This window comes from Pieris rapae, chromosome 4, assembly GCF_905147795.1.
Source record: "Pieris rapae chromosome 4, ilPieRapa1.1, whole genome shotgun sequence".
Lineage (NCBI taxonomy): Eukaryota > Metazoa > Arthropoda > Insecta > Lepidoptera > Pieridae > Pieris > Pieris rapae.
This window is the reverse complement of record NC_059512.1, coordinates 6290807-6317007: the sequence shown is the minus strand read 5'-3', so window position 1 is coordinate 6317007 and position 26201 is coordinate 6290807. Positions and strand designations below refer to the sequence as shown.

The 26201-nt window shown below is 31.7% G+C and overlaps 4 protein-coding genes across 5 annotated transcripts; 2 read left to right on the top strand and 2 right to left on the bottom strand.

The window, feature by feature from the left end:
• Nucleotides 1–62: 62 nt before the first annotated feature.
• Nucleotides 63–8464, bottom strand: LOC110999807 (farnesoate epoxidase). The gene is made up of 9 exons (XM_022269039.2): nucleotides 8373–8464; nucleotides 8019–8270; nucleotides 6511–6736; nucleotides 6098–6278; nucleotides 5059–5158; nucleotides 3425–3608; nucleotides 2971–3088; nucleotides 1460–1598; nucleotides 63–577 (listed from the first exon to the last, which is right to left on the bottom strand). Exons 1-9 carry the CDS (start codon nucleotides 8449–8451, stop codon nucleotides 390–392), a joined length of 1467 nt encoding a protein of 488 aa, XP_022124731.2. The 5' UTR covers nucleotides 8452–8464; the 3' UTR covers nucleotides 63–389.
• Nucleotides 8465–10780: 2316 nt separating this feature from the next.
• LOC110999801 (purine nucleoside phosphorylase) lies at nucleotides 10781–18993 on the top strand. 2 transcript variants are annotated; one of them, XM_022269032.2, is made up of 6 exons: nucleotides 10781–10954; nucleotides 15329–15423; nucleotides 15751–15929; nucleotides 17277–17519; nucleotides 17838–17981; nucleotides 18448–18993. In XM_022269032.2, the coding sequence occupies exons 1-6, from the start codon at nucleotides 10860–10862 to the stop codon at nucleotides 18631–18633; spliced, it is 942 nt and encodes a 313-aa protein (XP_022124724.2). In that variant the 5' UTR covers nucleotides 10781–10859; the 3' UTR covers nucleotides 18634–18993. The 2 variants fall into 2 exon arrangements, with proteins under 2 accessions (XP_022124724.2, XP_045484005.1); XM_045628049.1 differs by having other exon boundaries at nucleotides 15329–15441.
• Nucleotides 18994–19269: 276 nt separating this feature from the next.
• Nucleotides 19270–22028, bottom strand: LOC110999802 (epimerase family protein SDR39U1). The gene is made up of 5 exons (XM_022269034.2): nucleotides 21805–22028; nucleotides 21145–21346; nucleotides 20705–20939; nucleotides 19853–20086; nucleotides 19270–19572 (listed from the first exon to the last, which is right to left on the bottom strand). The coding sequence occupies exons 1-5, from the start codon at nucleotides 21827–21829 to the stop codon at nucleotides 19366–19368; spliced, it is 903 nt and encodes a 300-aa protein (XP_022124726.2). The 5' UTR covers nucleotides 21830–22028; the 3' UTR covers nucleotides 19270–19365.
• Nucleotides 22029–23131: 1103 nt separating this feature from the next.
• Nucleotides 23132–24715, top strand: LOC111002589 (tRNA-splicing endonuclease subunit Sen34). The gene is made up of 7 exons (XM_022272743.2): nucleotides 23132–23300; nucleotides 23395–23481; nucleotides 23547–23682; nucleotides 23746–23861; nucleotides 23940–24053; nucleotides 24281–24430; nucleotides 24499–24715. Exons 1-7 carry the CDS (start codon nucleotides 23249–23251, stop codon nucleotides 24690–24692), a joined length of 849 nt encoding a protein of 282 aa, XP_022128435.2. The 5' UTR covers nucleotides 23132–23248; the 3' UTR covers nucleotides 24693–24715.
• Nucleotides 24716–26201: the final 1486 nt, after the last annotated feature.

The following is a 26201-nucleotide window of genomic DNA, read 5'->3' as shown; positions in this document are numbered from 1 at the left end:
ACAGAAGTTTTTGTTGAGAAAAAATTAATAAACGATACATTACATTTATGATTTATTCCACGCATCCAGTATTTATACAGTAGAACATCGATAAGACGAAAACCTTCAAGACTCGAAAAAAATGTTTTGTTTCCTTCCCTTCAGGCCCCAAAAGCACCATTACTCGAAAACTAACCACCCATTTTGGTACATATTTTTCCTTTATAATTTGAAAAATTAAATTGGGCCTCTGTATCTCAAATCGATAATATGAAATTTTTACGTCTACGAACAAAAAATAAGAGTTAAGGGTTTGCAATGTAACCAACTAATATTTCTACATTCTGACTCCTACAAGTCGAACTTTTTGGCATCCCTTTTGGTGTTGAATTTGTAGTTCTACTGTACAATTATTTTTTCCGCCTTAATTCAAAAATGATTCTGAATTCTTTTGCCGACAATGTAACGCCATCTATCGGTTTGGTGGATGGTATGGGATCTCCTTTGGGTATTTTAAGGTTGAACCTTTGCAAAATATGAGTAAGGAACAAAAATAGTTCAGCACGAGCCAGTCCCTCGCCAATGCATCGCCTTTTACCTGTAAAGTAATTCTTAATTTCTCATTCTAATTTTGTACGTTCTTAGCGTTTATAGGTAATACAACTTAAGATACATATCTAAATGAATACCGGTAACATTACTTGCTTACTCGTTTTTAGTTATTGATGAATAAATTAAATTTTGTCTCTAGAAAATAATGCGTTTTCACGTTAATTTCTAGATGAAAAAAGATTGCGGAGATTATGCAACTCGTTGTAATAACTGGTAATTTGATTACTTACTATAACTAATAAAGTTACGGAATATTTGTTGAAGCAATACACTATTAAACATGCTCTTCATTCACATTTATGTTACAGGTTAACATAAAATTGTTGAACTCAGAAGAATCTATACATTTTTCTATAGGGAAAACGGCTTATCTGATCTTAAGTGATAAATCAAATCAAATCAAACCGTAATCAAATTATACCGCCGCCTATAGGCACCAGAAGAACGCACTTTGCGTGCGTTGCCTCCTTTTAAGAATTGTTACGCTCTTTACCTACTCTATCCCGACCTAGACTGTATGTACCAACTTAAATGAATAAAGACTTATTAAAAAGACTACAAAGGCCAGATTATCAGTGGTACAATCTTACCCTGTTGTTAAAAGTATAATAAAGATGCCTTTCAGCGATATAGGCGATGGACAACATATACCAAATTTTTTATATAATAAAAAAAAGCAATCACGCGTACTTTGAGTCCATCCCTGACATTCGTGATCACTCAAAAACCGGACCTAGAGTACAAAGGCCAGATTGTCAGTGGTACATTACTCTCTGGTTGTAAGTGTAATAAAGATAATGGATTTCATTAAAGCGCCACCAGCCACGGACGCCGATACATAGCAAAATTATCAGGTCAATATATTTACCGGCACCAAACGGCATTAATAAGTCACTTTGAATCAAATTTCCATCCACTGTTATGAATCGTTCCGGTTTGAATACATCAGGGTTCTTCCATTGATCCCCGTTGTGAAGATCATGGATAGCCAGTAGCAAAAATGTCCCCTAAGAGGAATAATTACATAATAAATAAAATGATAACACGAACAAAACAAGTTCAACGAGTATCACTGATAACCGGTCATTTTGACAATTGTTATTAATTTATTTTACGTCACTGTGTGACTACAAAATATTATTAATGAGTTCCTATTATTACATTATTATTGCAATACGATGTTTTGAGGTTATTTATTAGCAAAATATTGTTTTTGATATGCAGCCATGGTAATGTGGGTGTTCAGAACTTTTCTTTTGCACCTATAAATAAAATACATTATAATCATACTGGCTGGTTACCATAGATAGCTCTGAAAAAAAAATTTTTTTTGCTTCTATCTTTAAGTGAAAACTAAGTGGGGCGATATTCCCATGAATTACGAAACCAGAGGTTGTAACCATTTTTGCAGCATGCATAAATTGAGTAAACAGATTTTATGCCTATGCAAGCACCAAATGTGCATTGTAAGGCGACCATCTATGTGACGGATATTTTGAATTTAATACACTACCCCTATCAATTGATCAAGTTTTAATACAATTTGACTACAAGGACTTGGAGCCGGAGACCGGGAGATTACATTACGGTACGTTGATGATCTCTCCGAAGTCACATCAGCCATAAGGATCGGTTTTAACCAAGAGCGGCGGTTTTTTTTTTCGAATATATTATATTTTTATAAATTTCGAATATCAGACCTTGGACTTGACAGATTTCTCGTGTGCCATAATGAATATTTGAATGAATGAATATGGTAATTGGGCGTTATATAGTATAAGTTTAAGCCTATGAGAAATAAAAAACTTATCGGATTTGATTTTAAAATTCATGAATGACTATTTATGTGGAGATAATAAAAATACCACACATTTAGAATATCAAAATTCTAGTTTTTAATAACGCATAATTACATATTTAAAAAAATTGATAAAGGTCATATTTAAATGCACATAATATGAAATTTTAAAATACATTAATTACACATTCATATTATTTTTCGTAGCATTTTATGTTGGTACAGATTGTGGAAAACCCAATTAGATATAACGGAAGACAAAAATATCATTTAAAATACGCTGTATTTTTACTTAAATATTCTTAACACAGTCTTCTGTTCATAAAAAGATAAGTTAAAACGATTGTATCAAAATTAGTTTATGAACTAAACGTGCACACATTAGTAAACAGATTTCGTAAATGAAGCCCTACAGAATTAATATATTATATAAAAAAGAACAGATATAACAATTAATCGTAAAGCACCGAAACAGACTGGTGGAACGTGGTAATGGGAAGTAGAAACAACAACGTAAGAATGAACTGGCCAGGGTTCATAAAGATATATATTAACATATTATTTTATAATATATACATTACCTTTCGTATAATGTAATCACCAAGTCTCGCATCCTCTCGTGCCATGTGAGGTATACCAACCGCTGCTACACTCGATATTCGCAAGGTTTCTAGTATTACTGCTTCCGTGTATATCATTCTATTAAGTACAATATTTATTTAGATTATCTTAAAAAGTAATTCATCTTTATGTTGCTATTTCACAATTTTTTAATAATAAATACACATTAGTAATAAAATTTAAAAAATCATCTTACTCCTTTATTATTAACAATATCTTAATGTGTTGAATTATTTTTTATAATGTATTAAACACTGTCTTAGGTAATTACAGATTAAGCACGAATAGACAGAAAGTGAAGTCAGATTCGAAACGTAAATAAATAAATATATATTTATTTATTAATTAGTATAAGAACAAAGAAATGTCAGCTACGGAATCTACTCCAGCTCACTGGCTTTTGTATTTACTCACCTGGACCTATCCTTAAGTGTTGGAAGTCGATTCTCGATTTCCGAATCGATCTCTTCCTGCAACCGTGTCTGTACATCTTTATTCAGAACTAAATGAAGTAGCATAAACACTGCCGTGTTATTAACTGTTTCTACACCAGCTTCCAACAAATCCCGACAGATAACTTGCAGCTCTTCATCTGTGACTAAAATATAATATAAAAGAAGTAATAGGAGTAGAGGGTAGGTGGAAATAAAAGTACAGTGTACGGACGGTAATTTTCGGTGACTCTTGATCTATAAATTGCTTTCTTGTAAGATTACCTATATAAAAACTTCATTCGTGTTTCATATAATATGTTGCACAATCTCAAATCTTTTCCCTTTTGAAGTATATTAAAATTACATCCTCATTGTTTCATAGTTTAAAAATTCAGTCTTATTATGTTTTACTTTTATTTTAACACGGATATATGACAACAGTTAATTTCCGTTTACCTTGATTGAATTACAACAGTACTGTATTACCGACTGGTCGCGGCGTCTATAATCATGTTGTTACATTCTATTTAATATGTAATTTTCTTATAAGTATCATGTTCGTACATAACACCTATATCATTAATACTCATATGCAGGCCATCTAACTGTATATGTGTGTTTTGAGAAAAACATCTAATAAACAAATTACATTACTAATATTGCTGGCCTGTTTTGTACAAAGTATTTAGAGTAATAGTCAATGCCCTCTACTTTCGCAATGACGACCTCCATCGGGACCTTAATGTTCCACAATAATCAAAAAGATTTCTCCAGCAATTGGGCTCCAGAACAAAGGCCCCCAACATATGAAAGTCGAGGCTATTCAACTTCCTACCACGGGCCTGGTGAGAAGATTCAAAAGGAAAAACAAAAAAGAAATTGTACACAAGATTAGACTGTCTGTCCCTTCATGGAGACTGTAAGTAGCGTTATTAGAAACTTTCTCATGTTAAATATCCTTTTTTAGTTTCGGTTACTTTTAAATTTCTTTTTAGTATGTTCGGCTAGATCGTAATGTTAATTGTAAATCGCAGTCCTATTTTGAAAATAAAAACACGTTTAAGGTTATCTGATCAAACCTAGAATAGTAGAAAAAACATAAAAAATACGTAATTTAGAAAAAAATCATTGACAAATAACGCATTACACGTATTTATTGATGTAATGTACCTTCTCATTCTCGGTTACTACTAAGTTGTATGTTTCCTTGATGAATTTTATTAACATGTAGATATGCTTGACCCACGCCGAATTTTGGGTCTAAGACGTGCTGTTTTCCTTACGATGTTTTTCTATTCAAGTGTGAGTGAGAACGATTGCATTTTGTGTCTGACATTAGACGTTTTCACCGTTGTATCATTTCAGGGGATAGAGCTATGTCGAGCAGTGGGCGTGAACAGGCTGAACATGAAACCTCAAAGACCCTATCGCGTATTTCTTAAATGCTAACACAATATCGATCATCTGAAATAAAAACTCTTATGACGTCATCAATTGAGAAACCGTTCCTGTCGTCTTCTTAATTACCATACTTGAGGATGTAGGTATATAGATCTAGATATATGTCTATATATAGATGACTGATAATGTACACAATAGAATACAAATACATACAACATTCGTCCTTTTGTTCCATAATATCAATGAGAAAAGAGTCGATTAGATCTCTTGGTTTGTTGACGTCAAGCGTCGTACGATGCTCCTGTATGGTTTCCTAAAAATAAACAATTTAGGTGATAATATTCTAAACGTATATTAAAACATGGACTAATTACCAAAACTTATAATAAAAGAAAAATCATATTAACTACTATTGTGCAGGGTTATTCTTAATATAAGGAACATATTGATGGCCGACGATGTAATTTTTTAGTCTTTATATACGAGAAACATTTTTGCCGCAAACAAGGAAAAAATATGTAGGCTGCCCCCTGACTCCTCCGTACTAATCAAAAAGGCGTCTCTTATAAGCAGGGCTGACCTAGTGGTGGCGGCGTACTACTCTCATCGACTCATTATTAAGGTCGCCTGTGCTGCCACCTTTGTGTAGAAGGCTCGTACGGCCTTAGACCCAAAAAGTCGACAGCGTGTGTCAGGTGCAGAAAGCTACCGACCACCTACGAGCGATGACAACATGTAAAAACATGATCACGAAACAGAAACTAAATGTAATATAAGATAGAACACGTCACTAAACTCTTATTCACAGACTGTATAACTTCCCGTAAAGCCATCTAAACAATCTAGAAAAATAAACTACGAAAAGATGAACTTATACGATCCTACAAATGGAACGCAATCTTTCTTTACCTTTTGTAATGTATTTTTCTAAACCATAATTATGCACTTTAACAGCGATGTATAACATTTTGGTGCAAATATTGTGTTGATCGTCTATCAATTGCTAAATAAATGACCTCGATGGTTCTGTTTTCTCGTGATTAAGTCTTAAATGTGCTGTCAAAGATATTTAAAGTAATGGGCTATCAAATAAGGTTAACCATTAACGTATTGCGTAGTTTTGTTTATTTTACTTACATCAAATTCGGTTGAAATTTTAATGTTAGTACTCATTTTATTATTAATATCGTAGCACCGAAGATACATAATTATGTATTATGTATTTAATAAATAGAAGGCATAAATTATTTACCTTTATAAACTTATATACATCAGCATTTACAGCTTTTAAGTCTGTATATCCAACAATTTTTGGAATTAAATGTCTCAGATATGGCATAAAGGTTAATATTCCACCACTCATGTCTACTACTTGGAATGATTTCGTTATTAAATCACATAATAGTTTCAATCGGCCATCGTTCAAATCGTATCTAGAAAAGTTAAATTTTAATAGTTTATCAAGCGAGATGATTGTGGACTTATTAAATCCCTGTTAAAGAATGCGATCAGTTAAAAATAAATTTTACGTTAATTTCATCGAAATAATAATCTCCATCGGATTTTCAATTTGATTTGATTAATAATTTTCTCACCTAATTATTTTTCTCTTTGTTATCCTTCCATGTTTTTAACCTAGTGCTAACCCTTATGAGCTTCACTCACCTTTTCCCAGCGACTAATTTCCACAAAATATTGACGATGGCAACATCAAGTATATGATTTACGACAATAGGTATTCCGGCATCTATTTTTCGAAGCTCCACGATTGCTTTAACTTCCTCGCTTATATTGGCTTCCATAGCTCGTGAGCTGTAGCCGAAATTCTTTAGATGCTTTAGCACAGCACGCCTTGTTTTTGCCCACGTTGCACCGTCGGAAAAAACTATACCTACGTTTGTTTGGTTGAGTATAGTAAATAAAACAAAAGAAAAATAATCCGCGTTAATACATGCTATTTTAAAATGAGTAAATTACTGTCATTGTTGACTTTTACGTTGTTGATTTATATAAGCTGAGACCGTTTAAAATCAAATGCAGCTGACAGTAACGTCAATACAAAACATGGGGCTTAGAGCGTTTTCACATTATCCGATCCGATATCGGTGTAGGACCCAATAACCGATATCCGATTAGCCGACACCATATGCTATTTTCACATATTTCCGACAAAATCGTTCCGATACAGCCATTTGCTCTATAAGCTTAATGCGGGCAGGTCATCATGGCAGACTATAATAGAAAACTTTATTTGCTTTATCTATTATATTTGAGACGCAAATAAAGATCTGTTCACAGACAGTATTGGATACATCCCATCGTGGAAGCTAGATATTCAGAGGGAGCTTTTTATACTCTTTTTAGCAAGCTACAAAAAGCACCTAGCAAGTTTTTTAATTACTTTCGTATGAGTGAATCCACATTCAATTATTTGCTAATTCATCTCATTATATCGTATTTATATTATATATTATATCGTATTTAAATGAAGACGACGCCATGATGACTACCAAACTGTAAACAATGGCCGCCACGCATCGGCGTCTACGCACACAGAGACAATTTAGATACACGTATAGCACACATACAAACATTATCGCCCGACCGCTCACAGGTGTCCGATAGTGCCGCCAGCATATCGGTGTCGGCTCCGATATCCGATATCGGGCCGGACAATATGAAAGACAGGTACATATTTCATACATTTTAGTTTCCCCGATATCGGATCGGCGTCCGACACCGATATCGGATCGGGTAATGTGAAAACGCTCTTAGTCAAAATCCCTAATATAAATGTATGTAGAAAGGCGAATACTAAATTTGTATAATAAAACTATCGACACTGTAATTTTATACTATATATACACGAAATTTATATTCATGCTTTCACGATGAATTTTTTGTTTTAGTTTAATCCAAACAATTGTTATTATTTTAAATTTCATGCAAGTACGTACCTTTATGTAAATTCAATTATTAGAAATAGTTGAATCGACAGTGTGAAAGAATCATATTAATTATGTTTAAATCAAATAACAACAATTGCCAATATATAGTCAAGTTATTTAAATTTCTATATATCAACTGGTTTACGCAATCGCTAACACTATACGTTACTGACATCGACTATCTTTGCGACCGATATACGTAAACAAATTTAAAAAAATACTAACCCAGTTTCTTTCCGAACGACCTTATGGTGTAAAAAAATCCATCCGGCCTTCCATCAAACACCTCTCTAGACAACACTTCCTTTATATATTTCTTCCCAAACACCACAACAACATTAACTACGCCTAATCGTAAGCCAAGTATTTTTCCATATTTCCTGGACCAATTTTGCCAAACACAATGGTGATATTTGAACCTTTTTAAATTCAGCCACACGCTTAATAGATTGCCTATGATCGGTAATATTGCTGGTCCTGCAAGTATTTAAATTTAGAACAAAAATACCAGTAAAAATATCTTACTTATTATTTTTTTAACGCCATACTGCAATTTCGAAATTTAAATAATCAGTCAACCTGGTGGAAAATATGCTGGTTTTTGTACGGCCTCCTTTAGTATAAACATGATTAAAATGAAAATTATTAACACCCACATCTTAGCTATAGGATTACAGGAATCTTACTGGAGGCCAGAGAAACTTAAATCGTTTCTTGACGCTTATTTCATATTCAAATCTGTGTATTGTATTCTGGTAAGTCGAATAATAATGGGGTTTCAATATCTATGTATAAATGATGCTACAACCCTTTGGTTTTGGCTGCATATTACATCAGCCGGCGCCGGTCCCGTTTTCCTTTGATTTGGCTTTGATATTGGCCTTCATCATAGGAGCAAGTGTCAATTAAGTACATACAAAATTTAGCGTAGCAGGTTTAGAGTAGATTAGAGTATTTAGGTTGGCATGCTGAACAATACACCATATGCTGCTATTTACAACAAAGGCTTATTCTATCCATGGAAAGTTTAAAAACTCTACTCCAATGTATAACTTTTATATAAAATGTAAGTATTTTTCAATTATTCGTTTTTATAAAATTATTTAAGATTTGACATGAAATGCATCAAACTTCAAACTTAAAAATCAAGAAACCATTCTTAAATACTAACTCTGTTTACGTCACGTACGTAACGTCATATTTCTTTAAACATTCAAACGTATAAAGAAAATATTCTAAGACTTAACACTGTTGTCCTTTGAAGAAAACAAAGTTAAGTGTGATTGATTCCTAAATCACAGACTGGGTAAAAAAATGTAATATTTATAGTCAAGCACTATTCGTGTAGTCTTCAATCTACTAAAATAAGGAAAAATTTATTTATCTACATTCTATTGCCAACTGCCACTATAAATCATAATCCGATGTTTATCTATCAAGCGATCTCTCTCAGGTAATCCAAGACCAAACTGGTATGACTGAATAATAATATGTTTGTGCAAAAAATGCACCTTATTTTTATCGCTTCGTACAGAACGCTGCATTGACGAATAATACAATGACAGTTATTTTAACTAGCAATCCATCTCACAAGTTTTACTGCTTTATGAAACTGCTTGGTATAAAACGTCTTTTTACTTTACAGTTAAAATACATAGTTTTTTAAAGGATATTTAAAAAGTCGAAATACGTACATTACTAAACGTATACTAAATGCCGCACATGGCATGCCAGAATAAATTATACAAGTCTAGATAAACCGATTATCATTAATAAGATTCACAATATAGTTTTTGAAACAGAAACAGTTTCCAATTGATTTAATTACCGTATAATACTAAGTCAAGAACAACTTGAAGAAAAAACAAACTGGTCTGGATGGGTGTTAGATAATCGTTAGTATTTTTTTTAATATCGACCTTAACTTGTTACAATCTTTTTTTACAATCGATTAGTCAGGAAATTGGTCAAATTCTCAGGCAACTTTGTAGGTAAATATTCTTACATATAAAAAATGTTTCCGATAAGTTTTTTTTTCACTTTAGTTAAAAGTGTCTTAAATCTACCAAAGTAATTTCGTCGCCCCTCATGGTATACTTAATGTAATATTAACAAATAAATTAACGTACTAAGACAAAATAATGATGTCAACAATAATGTTATTGTTAGCTGATATACAAAGAAATATATAAAAACAATTAAGAGGTTAATACTTAGGTTATTATTGTTATGAAGATGATGACATCTTTTTCATTTCGACAATCATGATATCCATATTGATACCTACCTTATTAATTTAATAAAACAATTTATAATATCCAATATATATATTCTTATACGGGATACTTATATATAATCTACATTCCTAATCTAATTCATAAAAGTCTAAGGAAAATCGTTAAAAATATTTTTCTCGTAATTTACTCATTAGTTACCTTTTTAATAATAATTTATGTTAAACTAAGCGCTTGATAAGTAGTTTTATTGCCTACGAATTTGTAATTCGAATGATGAGTCGACGCTTAGACTCATTTTATAGATGTAAAGTTTGTAAGTTTACGGACTTATAAATCTATAACTAATCTTGACAAGATTTCTGACTCATTTCTACGCGAACAAAGAATGTACTTAGGTAGAAGTCGATAATAAATCAATAACAAAAATAATAGAATCACACTATTTCCGTAAATAAATATTGACGGTATCAATGACATTTACCTACATAAATATTATAAGAAGTGCCTTATAAAAACTGCATATATGTATTTTAAATATGTCATTTTAACCTGTAAGTAAATGTAATTATTTTTTCTTAAACTTGGCTTGACCAGTTGCCGCGTGAGTACATTTGAAATAAAACTTCCACAACCAGGTATTTAAAGTATAAACAAGAAAATATAAAAATAATTGAATTGTATTAAGGTCTTAAAATATAAAGATTACAAGAGCAAATTGATCGTCCGCGCACTATATAAAAGTGGGAGAGACATGCCGATCGCATTATATTGTTTGTTATCGAAGACTGTGGACAGTTCTCAAATAATTTGATTGATAAATTGTGAAGTGATGTCGGTCCCAAATATGAATGGAACGAAAGTGAAACCGGCGAAGGAAACATTACCCGAAGTGGAGGTGGAAAGCAATGGAAATGGGCATAAGATGTGAGTTTTGTGAATATTAGTTTTTTATAAGTGATACAATTACGTAATATTACTGCATATTACAAGAATTATGTTCTGTATCTGTATCGAGTTTTTCTGTCTAATTAACCGTTAATTTTGAAATGATAATTATGATTGTAATTGCTAAAATAACTTTGAATATTAAAACGGATATCAACTTTCGTCATTTCTAAAACCCTATCATATGTTATAGTTCATATGTTATCACTAAACATAAAATTTACGAAAATTTATTATAAATTTTACCACTTCGGTACATATTAACAATTTTACTCCTGCGTACTTAGCAATAAAACAGTAGTTCATGATCGTAGTGCGCAAATAAATAAGGGTTAATTGGATACGATATTGAATGGCATCTTTGTTTTCTTATCAATAGTACATATACTTATTTCCTCAATGACGAATAAACTGCCTTTAAATCGTTATGATACATTCTTGACATACATAAAAAACTATAAAGTTCATTGTTAAATTTATAAGTTATATAATAAAGATGTCAAAGTTCTTGTAAATTCAAATTTAATTTGAAACGATATAATTGTTTAGAATAGTGATGAGAAATCACCTGCATATCTCGATAGACTTGGTAAAATTTTAATGATGTCATTCAACAGTTCAGATTATTACAAAAAACACATTAATATACAAGTTGCGTATATTATATAATGAAAATAGCTTAACGCGAGTAAAATATACAGAATATATAAAAAATTCAGAAGTTTAATATTTTTTTAATTGGTTTGTCCTCCGACTAACTAAGGTAGACTAAGAAAAAAATAACGTAAAATAAATAATCATTTGCACCATTGCCCAAGAATAAAAAGGTTTTTGTTTTTTTTTAATATATTGATTAACACTGAAATTGTATATTGAGAAACAATGATAGGTTAATATATATTCACTATTCTAATCATTTGAAAGTTGCAAACCTTCCTAGGCTGGGAGCAACGTAGGATCACTCTGTAGGCCATTGGCATTTCTTAATGACAGGAACTTTTCTTGTTTATAAAGAAAAAAACACGTCCTTATTGTTTACATCCTTGTAAACCTGTTCTATGTTGTAAAAGGCACTGTTACGTATGTATTCATACGTATTTTATTAGGTAATTACGTTTTTGTTATAGTCACTTTAAGTTTACTTAATATAACTGTAACTGCACATTAAATACGATTACTAATGGATTTCAAATTTAGTAAATTAGTAGTTATTATGTTTTAACAACTACAAAATGTTACTTTCATGTTTTAAATAATCGGAGTAAACAGAGTAATGTAATGTTCCATTTGAAAATTTGACAGTTTGCCTTTGTAAGAATCTCTGTACCTATGTTATGGTTCCACGCGGTTAAAGTAGTAAGATTTATAAAAATATACTTTTGAAGCATTATTTAATACACAATGTCACAAGTTCTACTAATCATGTCATGCCAACCGCACCAAACAAATGTTAAAAGTTTTGAACTCTTTGGTATATATTATAGACCTCTTATAAAAAAATACTTTGACGTACATGGCCGACAGACCTAATTGTATGCTAAATAATATACAAAAAAATTATTGAAATTTTATATGTTATGAAATTATTGTTTAGGAAGATATATCGTATCAGGAATTTTCCAATCCTCTATAAACTTATTTCAGACATTAAAAAAAATACGTTTATTTTGGAACATAGGATCATGATGGTATCACTTCTTTTCATTCATTCATCTTCCACGTCATTAAATTCGAGCCTGTTAGCATCCCTACTCATCGGCAAAGAAGACAAAGGGTGTTGGCCGAGAGAAAAAGCCAGCGTAAAAAACTCTCGGTACTCTTTTTAAAAAAAGGCAAATCATCAAACAATTCTACAATATTTAAAACAAATATAGCAAATTAAAAACAGTTGTTCTCATAAATAAACGATCTTGAACTTTCCTACCATGACCACATTAATTTAAATTATACAAAAACGAGATATTTCAATAATAAACGATTAATCATTACTATTATATTCGCATTGAATCGATGATATTTTTAGCTATTGAATATTTTGTTGATATGTAATAACTAAAAAAAACAAACGAACGCTACTACAGAAATTGATTACTAAAGCAATTAACTCATCGGTTTTACCCAAATGCTCGAAATGAGGTGGTAAAATATACAGCTCTCGCTACGTGCCTTTAAAGATTCGGCTTTAAAGATTCGAAGGGATCTTTCTAGATTATTAATTATTTATGTATTGACACCTCCGGCGCAAAACATTATCAACACATAACTTATTGATGATGTCTTGCGACGGCGATAGTAATAATCTAGGAAATATTAATTCCCCTGTGTTATAAATTAGATAGTTATTTGTAATAGTCCAGATAGACTTTTCTACACTCTACACAAGACAAATCGGCGTAAAAGTTATTTTATAACATACAAAATACAAATACAGTAGGTGATATTCACGTGTGGAAAAAATCACATTAACGCTTATGTTTGACACGTCTTTAAAATAATCTTGTGTAATATTATAATTAGGTTCAAACTAGAATCAAGCATTGTCTTATCTAGAAATATCATAAATTATCTTAATAACTATTCACAAAATACAGTCAACCACTACTTTGGTTTTCCTGTAGTGTAAATAAATATTATAATATAGATTATATGTAGATGAATACTACATAGATAAGAGATTAATGAAGCCATTGCGGAGTAGGCACGTATCTCTGATTTTGGATAAAATTTTAATTATATTTTTAAAATTTTATTTTTAATAATATTTCATGAAAAAATAGATCTTGCCATGTGACACTCAAAATATTTTCATCCCTAAAATTCCATTAATAAAAATCCTTTATTCGAGTATTACACAAAACTAAACTATACTAAATCGTCTTTCCTCTTTCTTATGTATTACAACATGTTTTATGTTTGTAATGCTTCTTATTACACCGTTTTTAACTTTGTATTTAAGTTACAATCCAAGAATCAAACGCTCATTAGCCCTTCGGCATACTAAAATCTTCTTTATTAGCGCCTTATTGATAAGTTTGGCATCCCTATGACAGTCACGGATGTATGCGTGTGTCCATTCATGTTTATTTTTAATTTAAGGTCGGATTTTAGAACTTTTTTATTGCCCAGTATTGGTTCAATATCAGGTTTACTCGTATGTTTGCTCATCCACATATGGTTTTTGTCTAAACGATATTTGCTTTCCTAGGTATGTATTGTTCGGGGCATATTCACGAGACATGGCATTGATAAACTTGTCGTTCTTTGATGTTAGTCTTAATTTTAGTTTTGTGGTTGTTAATTTCTAGCCCAGTGCTTGCGTAAACCAATTCCTTAAGCACTGCACTGTTTATACTTATATTATACAATAACTATAATTACACTTTAGGTACTGGCCTATTATTATTTATATCCCTTTTCCCCCAATTGAAGGTTTTTCATAATGTTCTTTACAAATATTTTAAATGATCGAGAATAAAAATATGAAGAGGTCTTCGACCTCTTGGCATATTCTGTCTAACTTTTCGCTTTGATGGTATAATATATATTTTTTATCAGTTCTATTATTTCAAAAGTAACATTACATTCATCAAGGGCTCCCCACATGCTTTTTAGAGATATGGTGTCGAAAGCTTTGGCGTAATCAACGAAACCTTGGTTTTTTTGGTCGTTTTTTATCGTAATAAAAATTATCGTTTACATTTATAAATAGGTAACGAAAGAGTGAAAGAATTGCTCTCATGTTTTTATCAGCATTTTATAAATCTGAACTGATATCACGAATTCTTTTGAAATTATATAACCTTGATAAGGTTTTACAGAAAGTCACTTATAAATATCACATAAAAACTGACCTTTCAAGACGTGAAAGATGCTCATGCACATTTATATGGTCAATTTTTTAACCGGCTTTAGAAATGAGGATGAAAATCTTCTTCGGGGTCCTTTTATTTTGAAGGGTATGGGGTAGATCAGCGATCAATGCCTGATATATTATGTCGTTGATGTGTGGGTCTTATCCATGTCGGTTTTCCGGTTATCAACGTGTCATGCGTTCAAGTAACTCACGGTTGAGAATTGTATTTTAGTAATTTAATTTAAAAACATGCTTATCTATATATTAAGACAGCAATAAACGCAAATAACAAAAATAGTTTTATGGAATATTCCAATAATTTTAAACTCTTTTCTGGTGACATGTATTTAATTAAAAAAATGTTTTGCAAGAAAATGGGTTTTTAAATAGTACATTTCTAAGTAAGGTTGCACTTGTTATCTGATTACTGATTTAATTATTTTGTTATATTTTAATATCGGTTATATTTATCGAATTACAATATTTTTATTTGTTAACAGGTACTCATACGAAATGCTTGAGGAGATTGCAAATTTCCTCTTGACGAAAACGAAAATTAGACCAATTATTGGAATAATTTGCGGCTCTGGCATGGGTTCGTATTGGAAAGACGGTACCTATTAATTACTTCCATTTTTCTATGATAGATTAGATAAAAAACATTTCTACATTTTTTTAAAGAGAAAAATAATTGAGACTTATTTATACTGAAGTATCCGATAATTACTCTTCTGAATGCTATTTGACCAATGCTTTTTTGTGTGTCCATTAAAGTTTTTTTTTTATTAATTAATCGACTTTGTAAATCTATCATTTCTATTCTATTACGTCTACTATTACGTATAGCTCATCCTAAGGGTGCTAACCGAACCTAACCGATTAAAAAAGTCACATTTATCTTAAATAAATATTCTTGTTCTAGGATCGTTAGCAGATACTATAACAGACGCTGAGCGGATTCCATACGAGCAAATACCAAACTTCCCTACAAGTACAGTAGAAGGCCACCATGGTCAACTTGTATTTGGTCGCCTTGGAGACGTCCCTGTCGTAGCTATGCAAGGACGATTCCATTATTATGAAGGGTACCCTTTATGGAAGGTTAGTCTATTTCTGAAACGCTTAAAGGTAAAATCTAAATTATAATATAATTGCAAGGCACATGTAAGAATCGCATCTCAAACATCGACCTTTCGATCAGATCAGCGTATCAATTAATTGAATTATTAGATGTCACGGTAAAATGAATCCTGAAGTTTCGAGATGATAAATGACGTCTATCAGCATACTACAATAAACGAAAATATTTTTAATATATGCAAATGTAATTTAGGCAACTGAATATTGAAATTTATTTTCTATCTAGAAAATTTAATTTTGACGTAATAAATAATATGTATTGAGGAATTCTATAGCTTGACTAGGTATATTCATCATTCGACTTTAGAATAAGTTTAAAATATTTTTATTTGATTATTGGATGTAAATGACTTTTTAAATTTATGACTGAGATAAAATTCATATTGCATTCACTGTATATGGCATCATGCATTATCGTTTTGATTGTATAGTTAGAATTATAATTAATAGTACAAGTAGCGGCACGAAACTCTAGCGTTGACCGTTATTGCGCAGAAGTAAAAAATAAGGTACCTGAGGGGGGCTAGCGGAATGAAGAGCGTCGATTGGCTCTCCAGTCGCATTCCGGCCCCCGCACCACAGTACACATGCGCAGCAATCCCCTCCACGTATCGGCCAGCGCTAGACTTACGTGCCTATAATAGTACAAACGCGTATTATTGATACGTTATAAGAGTATCTAGTTGATTGTAACTATCAAACACGTATTTTTAATACGTTATAAGAGTATCTAAGAACTGCCTCATATATCCAAAATTATATTATTAATAACTAATAAAGCATTTTTGCAACAGACGAAACACTAGCTTAAAAGTCTATCAACAAAATTTATTAAACAAATATTGTTATAGAGTAAGGTACAGCTGTGATAAATAAACTTGAATTTACTCCAGTATATTCATCTGATTGGGAAGCTGTATTTATAGATAATATAGGATGATGCAAGGGCGTATTGTGTCTCGACCCCCAGCGACGGGGTTATCTCTTTGAACCATATGTCACATTCAGATAAGAAGATTTAAGTAAATCTTATTATCTAAATGCGACAGAGTAGGTACTCTATTTATCATTTTTAAGACTTTTCCATTGTTTTTTGTCAGAATTATGGACATTTTGTATTTGATTACCTAATCTTTAACCAGAAAATAAGCTAAGTTTTTCCTCTTAAAGATATCTCAATAATTTCTACCAAAACATACTTCAATCGGTGATTAACTTTTTGCCACGAAACAAGGAAGATTTTACCTGATAATACTATATATGTATGCAATTATAATAGGTATAGGTACAATTAAATATCTGTTTCAGTGTTGTCTGCCCATACGGGTTATGAAATTACTAGGAGTTAAAACCTTGATGGCGACAAATGCTGCGGGTGGCTTAAACCCTTCATACAAAATTGGTGATCTTATGATTGTTAACGACCATATTAATTTGATGGGATTTGCGGGTAACAACCCCTTACAAGGTCCCAATGATGAGAGATTTGGTCCCCGCTTCCCACCGATGAACAAAGCGTATAACTACGAATACAGAAAAATTGCTAAAAGGGTAAATACAAATAAATTACATAATATGTAAGTTTTAAGTGTATTACAATTAATTTAGTAGCATTATTGTGTTGTTATATTTTGTTTTGATTTTCGGAGGTTTTTTTGATAGAAGAGAAGCAGATAGACTAGCCTTAATTGACAAGAACTACAAAATTTTCTAGGTAATGGCTATCATATTTTAATGATAATACAGATGAGATAACCGTGTGTTTTTTTAGGCATAGGGCGCAGTATATTGTTATATTATGATCAGGCACTGTTCTTCCATGTAGATAAACTTAAGTATAGAAATTTATAACTCTATTATAATTTGTAGGTAGCCAAGGAACTGAAACTGGACAACATCATAAGGGAAGGCGTTTACACGTGTCTGGGTGGTCCAAACTTTGAAACAGTTGCGGAATTACGAATGTTAAAAATGGTTGGAGTAGACGCTGTTGGCATGTCTACTGTACATGAGGTACGTAAAACAGTCAAGCCTTTCAGTCCGTAGCTAACTCAGACGTAGTTTGCGATGAATAATATTCAAATAATTTCTATAATATTTCGCCTTCAACTTTGGTCTCCGGCCGTCCACGGGGTTTGTTCTGCAGGTCGAAATATCAACCATAAACGCACTTTTGCGTCACCGCCGCCATTTCATTATTTTCCACTTTATAAGTAGAGTGACGCACAGAAAAAAATAACACGGAAAAATCAAAGGAATTCTTTGTTTTAAAAACTAAATAGTTGTGTTGTATTCCTAATAAAAGAGGAGATTTTGTCAATACCATTTGCCAGTACGAGAAAACGTCATTTTCATATGTAACGACCTAATGTTTTCTACTTCTTCCAAATATGCATTATACAATCGACCTACTGTTAATTGCAATATTTGAGAAATTGCTGATTGGAATTAATTTTATGACAACAAAATAATTTTACAGGTAATCACAGCGCGTCACTGCGATATGAAAGTATTCGGTCTCTCGTTAATAACCAACGAATGTATCACGAATTACGACGTAGAGGCCGAAGCCAACCACGAGGAGGTACTAGACGTGGGCAAAATGAGACAGGACCTTTTAAGAGAATATATTTCTAGACTTGTCCATGAATTCAGCAAAGTTTAACACAGGATGAGAGCAATAAATCAAACGCGTTTATCTATAAAGGATATTGAATATTTAAAAAGTTAGAATAATATATAGATAATAGCAAAATGTGTTTTTAATTCTATTCATTAGTGATTTATGTTTCCTTTGCGTCATATAATTCACTTTGTAAAATTGTTATTTATTATATCTTTGATTGGGGGTTTACTATAGAATTATTACTTTTTTTATATAAATTTAACTACTAGACTTTAATTTTAATATTTTATTAATACTATATTTTATGATGCCTTACCTTTTTAATTTATTATGAAAATACCTTAGTGTTGAAATAGGTAAATAACTTATGTTTTAAATAAAATAAATATATTTTATCGAGATTTTCTTTTATCACAACGCATTTAATTACTTCGCTACAGTGTTTTGTAATTCCTTAAACCAGTACCTGGTACTTTTTACATTTTTGAATACTTTTTGCACTCATCATTTTAATTTTTTTCTTTTCTAACTATGGTTGCCTGGAAGAGATCGCTTGTTAGCGATAAGGCCGCCCGTTGCATTCCTTGTAATTTTTATGTTTTGTGTTATTTGTGTTTATTTGCAACGAAGTGTGAATAAATAAATATAAGGTATTACAATCGAAACTATATGAAATCCCAGCCCCTCCATTAAGCCTCAAATCATTTAATAACATGCTAATAAAAATGCTAATAAATTTTAAACACAAAATCCTATCTTACATGACTAAAACTATTTCTTCGGAAACAAATGTGCGCACTCCTTACAAGCCGCCTCAATATTATCGTATTTGTATTCGAAGCCATATTCTAAAACTCTCTTCGGTGTCACATGTTGTCCTTTTGTCATCAACATCGCTCTTTCTTCGTGTAAGAGGAAATTCAGTAAAAATTCCGGAACCGGAAAGAATGCTGGTCTTGATAACGCTTTCGCAAATGCCTGAAAATATTTAAAAACATTGATTATTAGATTTTGAATTCCAAAAGCCAAAAAAGGGGCGAATAATAATTATTTATTGATTTAATTCATTATAGTATCAACTAGTAACGAATTAAAATCAAATTAAAAATAAAACCTACAATTTTTTTTAAATTAAAACTTCCTTGAAATTGCCGTTAAATTTCATCAATTAACACGTTTAAGCTGTCTTAGTATATTTTTTATGTTTAAACAAGATTACACACCGCAGTTAATTCAATTATTTGTGCCTATATTTTACCTGTGTGAATTCTCCATTCGTCACCACATGTGGCGATACTCCATTTAATATCCCCTTGACATTTTCATTTTCTATAGCAAATGTTATGAGCCGACTCAAGTCTTCGATATGTATCCAGGGTAGATATTGTTTTCCTGAACCAAGTGGACCACCAAGACCAAAGAAAAACGGTAGAATCATATTTTTTATCATTCCACCATCTCGCCCAAGGACAACACCTGATCTGATTATAACCTGAAGTATACAAATATTATATTAAAAAGTATTCTTTTCTTTCATTAAATAAGGAACAAATCTAACAATGAGTGTCTAAAAGCACTTGACCTTACTGATTTAGGAAGTAGGCGGTTAAGAGGAAATCTCATTGAAACCTATAAAATCCTCACTGGCCACTATAGTGTTCTAGGAATTGAGAAGCTCTTTATATTAAGTGAAAATACACATTTAAGGGGTAGTTCTTTAAAACTGAAAATCACTCAACATTACACAAATTCCTTAAAGAACGTTCTCCCGAACTGGCTAGTGGCCGACTGGAATAAGCTTCCAGAAAGTGTAATCAGTCATCATCATTGAACTCTTATAAAAATCTATTAGATATTTTCTCCAAATCTCAAAATACGCGCGCATCAGCTTATTAAGCTGCTAGTGTGTTTAAATACATAATAATAATAATGTGTTTTAGATAATGAGAGAAAGACCTCATTTGGAACTATCTAGTTCTGCAGTCTGAAAATCCTCAATAAGAGTGGAGCATGGTGTTAATAAGAACTTACCTTTGATTAAGGATTATTATTACCGTTACTTTGCTTGTTATTGTGATTGACTATAAAGAATGTTTTGATAATTACTTACAAGCCTCACTGGTGGATCCACTTTAGCAGCTTCTTCCCATTCCACTAAGAGTTTAGAAAAGAAATCATTGCCTGTTGTGGGGCTGAATTCATCATACTTTTTATTCTCCGAAGGCTCGTAAGCACCCACTCCAGTGACAACAACATATACTTTAGGCTTATTGTTGCTTTTATTGATAGCTGTGGCTAAAGCTCTTGTGGTGAACACTCTTGAATTTTTAACATTTTGTTTAAAGCTGAAACATAACATATTTGTAATTGAATCAAACAATTTTTTCAATCATTCTCATATAATTTTAAAAAAGTATAACATAATTACAAAGATGGTTAAGGGTCATGACAGTAGGTTATAAATTATGTAACCCTGCGGCTAGGTAATTTTTTCTATATGAAGTAGTAAACTTTAAATTAATACTATAAAAACCAACAAGTTCTGCTAACCCTGGAGTCCAGCTCCTAGTAAAATCCATAGTTTGTTGTCCAGCAAGATTAACTACTGCATATGTTTGTTTAGGTAAACTAGTTTCAACATCTGTCCATGTGATTGAATTTGTACTTGGCATTCGTGATACATTTACAATGGGATATTTTTTATTTGTCAATACTTGTCCTAAGTGCTTTCCTATAAAACCAGTGCCACCTCCTGCAATTAGAATCAGATTTAATTTATCATATAGGTGACTCCAGCTAATATTTTGTGTATTTCCTTAGATACTTAATCTTTATAGGGTTTTTTTACATGTAATATTTTTCAAGTGGACTCACATCACACAAAGTTTACAGTTACGATGAAAAATCACTCAGTGGAAATTTTCAGCAACTCCATAGATTTTATTCGTCGATAATAATTATTAATAAAAAAAATCGCTTTGTTCTGTTCCTACATACTTACTATTCATGTTGTTTTTGGATATTAGTACTATGTGCCTTATGAATACAAAAAGTCGCTAATACATAAAATAAAATTATAATACCGAGAAATGAGATACACATTTTAATGTATACATAGAAAATTACGATCTTATAGGATATAAATATTTCAAGATAAGAAGTAAATCTATAGGTGAAAAGTTACAGAAATAAATAATAAAAGGTACATACCGATTAAAACTTTTTTTAATGCCATTGTTATATAATTAATAGTAATTTGAAAACTAAAGTCGCAACATTTTGAATACAAGATCTTATAGCAATAAAATGTTTAAACCGTATTTTTCTTCTATTTATTCAATAGTATTTTCAATATTAATTAATAGTTAGCTTCTCAGCTGATATATTTCGGGTTTTTATTTAAATGTCAAACTATTTCACAATCACAACAATTCTCATCTCAGGACTTAGACATCGTTGTGCGATACAACACATAGACATTGAGCAAAAACATGACATTGACACATAATCGATCAACAAGGTGAATTTTCGAGCTTGATCCGATTTGTGGATTATGACGTGATCGAAACGTAGCGTTCGTCGTTCACTATATAGTCGTAAGTACTAAGTCGACACCAATACTTATACTTACACAGTAGACATCTTCTTAAACACACCTTCAAAAGTAAATAATTTTTATTTGTCGTCCATTTGATAGAATGAAAATTAAAGCGTTATTAAAAGCGATTATCACAGAATATTATTGAAGTAAAACTTCTCGCACGCTTGATTTGGGGAGTAAGCTGGCGAACGCGTGACTTAAGCGTTACGAAAAGTGTGATCGGGCAAGGTGAACCTCCTAGTATGACTCTGGAATAACCTAAACTCTAAAACCAATAGTCGATACTTTATGATCAGTGTTGATTGTATGATGTATCAGAATACAAGCAACACTGATAATACAGTATCAGTGTTGGTTGTAAAATTAAGTCGTTAAAACACATTTAAACGACTTCATTTTTTATTTTTCTAAATTATATAATGGATGAATAGTGATAACAACAAACTTATTACTTAACACTTACATACGCTAACAAAATACATAAACAGTCTTGAACTTTAACATTTCCATAAAAGAGCTCTAAATATTTTCTTTTATTGCATCATCTATATCGTCTTAAATCTTTAGCTTATTCAAATTCCTCTTGCTGCTATACACTGTAATCATTCACATTTGTAATATACAATGATGAAAAAACGACAATTCGTTTAAGTATTTTATTACTTTACGTCGTAAATAAACTAAAATTTAAGATTGTAATTTAAGTAACAGCTTAATAATAAATTTAAACAATAGAAAAAATCTCAATTTTGACCTATGATGTTGGTGTCGGTTATCCAAAATAGACTGGATTCGACCTCAGCATTATTTAAAAAAAATTGGATAAATAACATTCTTTTTAAGAATGTTTTTAATGACTTACATGTAATCTATTCTAATCTGTACTTCGTAGTTCGTAGTCTGTGTTTCTAGTTGTAGAACTTTACAAATTCAGATTGATCAGTTATCGTCATTCGTCATGTTTATCTGTAGCCTTATTTTGAAACACAACAAATTATAAATGGCTTAAAATTTAAATTTTGACATCGGTTTATTAATTTAATATATTTAAAAATGATTCCTCTTTATGTTACCAATGGTTCTGCATATGTTTGGAATTCAGAAGGTATATGTTCTATATACCCCCTGAAATAATAATTTATCTTCTTTAATAATTTTATTTTATCCTATTCTTTTAAATTGCTCTTGTTGATTTTCAGATTGGTACACATTACGTGTAAAATATCGAATTTGTGGTGCTTTGATTGGTTCTCTTCCATCCTTTCCTAGGCAAAATGACTTTCAAGGTACAATTGAGTTATTTCTTTACAATGTTATTGTTTTATAACTTCAAAATATTTTTTATTTGTAGGGCTACCTATGTCTCTTATGACAGAAGAGGCAACACTATTAGTCAATGAAGGCATATGTGAATTGATTAGTATTACAGATTTAAATGTGAAGCCCTCTAATGATTTAAAGCTACAAATTGATGACTGCGAAAACAGGTATAAATTAACACAACTTTGTTGTAACTTTTAGTAATCATTTTAATTTAATTCTCTTTTCAGAATAACACTGGAACAAAAGGAAGCTTTAAAAAAAAGGAAAATTGAGCAGTTATCACAAAAAATTGATATCATTGTAGCTGGTAAAAAACAAAAACTATTGTCTAAAGGAATCTCAGGTTTTAAACATTTTTGAATGTGTTACATTTTTATATGGCATAAGCTAATATAAATTTTATTAATAAAATGTTTTACAGATGTTAATCTAGATAAAAATATTTTATTACAAGAAGAAATTAACAAAATTCCTAATATTGCACCAGGGCACTTACTTGTACATTTACCAACTCAACATCATTTAAAATGTAATGGTAAGTAGCCTTATGAGTTTCATCTCTCTCTAGGAAGATATTTAAAGTAAAATAAACTTTTATTTATTTCATTAAATTAAATTAATATTACTAACTCTAAAATATGAATGTTAGCAAGTATTTATTTTATTTACAAGCTATATACTTGCTATATATAATATGATTTATTTATATTTATGTAAATTATGTACAAGTAGGCTTCAGTTTTCTATTTATTACTGTTGTAGAGGAAAAAAATATATCTACTGATGTCTTGGATCCTAGCCTCAGAACTGAAAAAGGTAAAATAAAATATGCAGTATTTCATGACTTGTGGAAAAAAGGATACTATTTAACAAATGGATCAAAATTTGGATCAGATTTTTTGGTTTATCAAGGTATATAAAAAGACATGATGCATTTATTGTGACAGCTGATTATTTTATAAATATATATTTTTTTATAGGTGATCCAGTAAAATTCCATGCTACATACATGGTGAAATGTACCAGTGTTGCAACAAAATTTCGTCCAGCTAATATAGTAGCATTTGGTAGATTGTCTGTTGCTGTAAATAAACTTGCAGTCTTAGCCTATTTTAATAATACTGGTACAATAGAATACCAAACTTTACAATGGCATGACAGTGTAGTGAGATAATAAAATAATAAAGGTTTTGTTTATTTAAGCTTTTTCACTAAAAGTGAAATTTGAAAGCATTGTCAATATAACTAAGCTGGAGTTGTAACACTGAATTCTAGACTTTACATACAGATCACCTTACTAAGGTGTTCACTATCAATCCACTCCTTGACTAAATAAGTATAATATTCCTCCCCCCTTGTCTGATGGAAAAAATATAAGCATTATAAATACATATTTAATGTTATGAGATATAATTACGAATTCAGATTACAAAAATATTTTCTTGAATACTTATCTTCGTTTTTTTTATTTCGGCACCATTAAATCGTTACATAAAATAAAATGTTGGCAAAACAAGAAAACGTTGTTAATAAGAATTTAAGGTGAGTGGGGGGAAGATTGAACGGTTTTTTGATGAGATGATTAGAGTTGTGTTTGAACCTCTAGTAGAACAATAAACTGAACTAATTTACGGCTTTGATTAGTAACGAGCAAAAACTATACTTTTCTATCATATCAATAACATAGGTTATGTAGGTGGACTCATTTTCCGCAACTAGACTTTAAATTTGGTTTTGCGTAAAGCCCTGGCTAATTTAGCCAGCCTAGAAGAAGCACAGAAGTCTCCTGGGCTGTTCACAGGCTTCACGGAGCGACCTCACTGTTCCGAGGATTTCCGTTCGTTGTTTACTCAGCCTCGCATTCCAGGACTACGTGGGTGACTGATTCCTCTGCGCTGAAATAGCCTCTGCACATGGGGCTGTCCGTCGCGCCTAGTACAAATAGATGTTTATTAAGGAGACAATGGCTCATGATTGTCCCTATCATTGTTTTGAGATCGGTTCTGTTTAAGCTTAGAAGTCGCTTTGTCAGTTGTGGGTTCACTGCTGGCAGAGCCATTTTGAACTGTCTGCAGTCCGCACTTTGCGACCAATTTGCATCGTTAATTCTGGATTTCGACGGATTTCCGGAGTAGCCATGTTCGCACTAGCGAGAAGGGCAATGGGGAGGAGCGGATAAGGGCCAGCAGGCGTCATTCCGGAACCTCTTCTCGCAAGTTCGTCGGCAGCATCATTGCCGAGAGAACCACTGTGTCCCTTTATCCCATGAAAGGTAACCCTGTTGGTTAGAGTTAAAGCCTCCAGTGCTTCGTGACACTCCAGTATTAGTTTGCTGTTTGTCTTTTTGTTTCCGAGCGCCATCAGCACGGATGCACTGTCGGATACGAGCTTAATGCAAAAGTCATTAACTCCTAACCGCTGCACGGCTCTGGCTGCCTCTATTAAGGCGACACATTCACATTGAAAGATCGAGCTCTGTGTGCCTAAGGGTAGGTGTATGTTGATGTTGAGATCAAGAGAGAATATACCAGCGTCTACGCCACACCCTGTTTTTGAACCGTCTGTGTATATGCGTAGCTCATTCAGGGTAGACTGATTATGTTCCTCTTCTCTCAATTGTATGTGATAGTTCCTGTTTAATAGAAGTTGAATAGTGATTCTGTCACATGGTGCAGCTATAAGA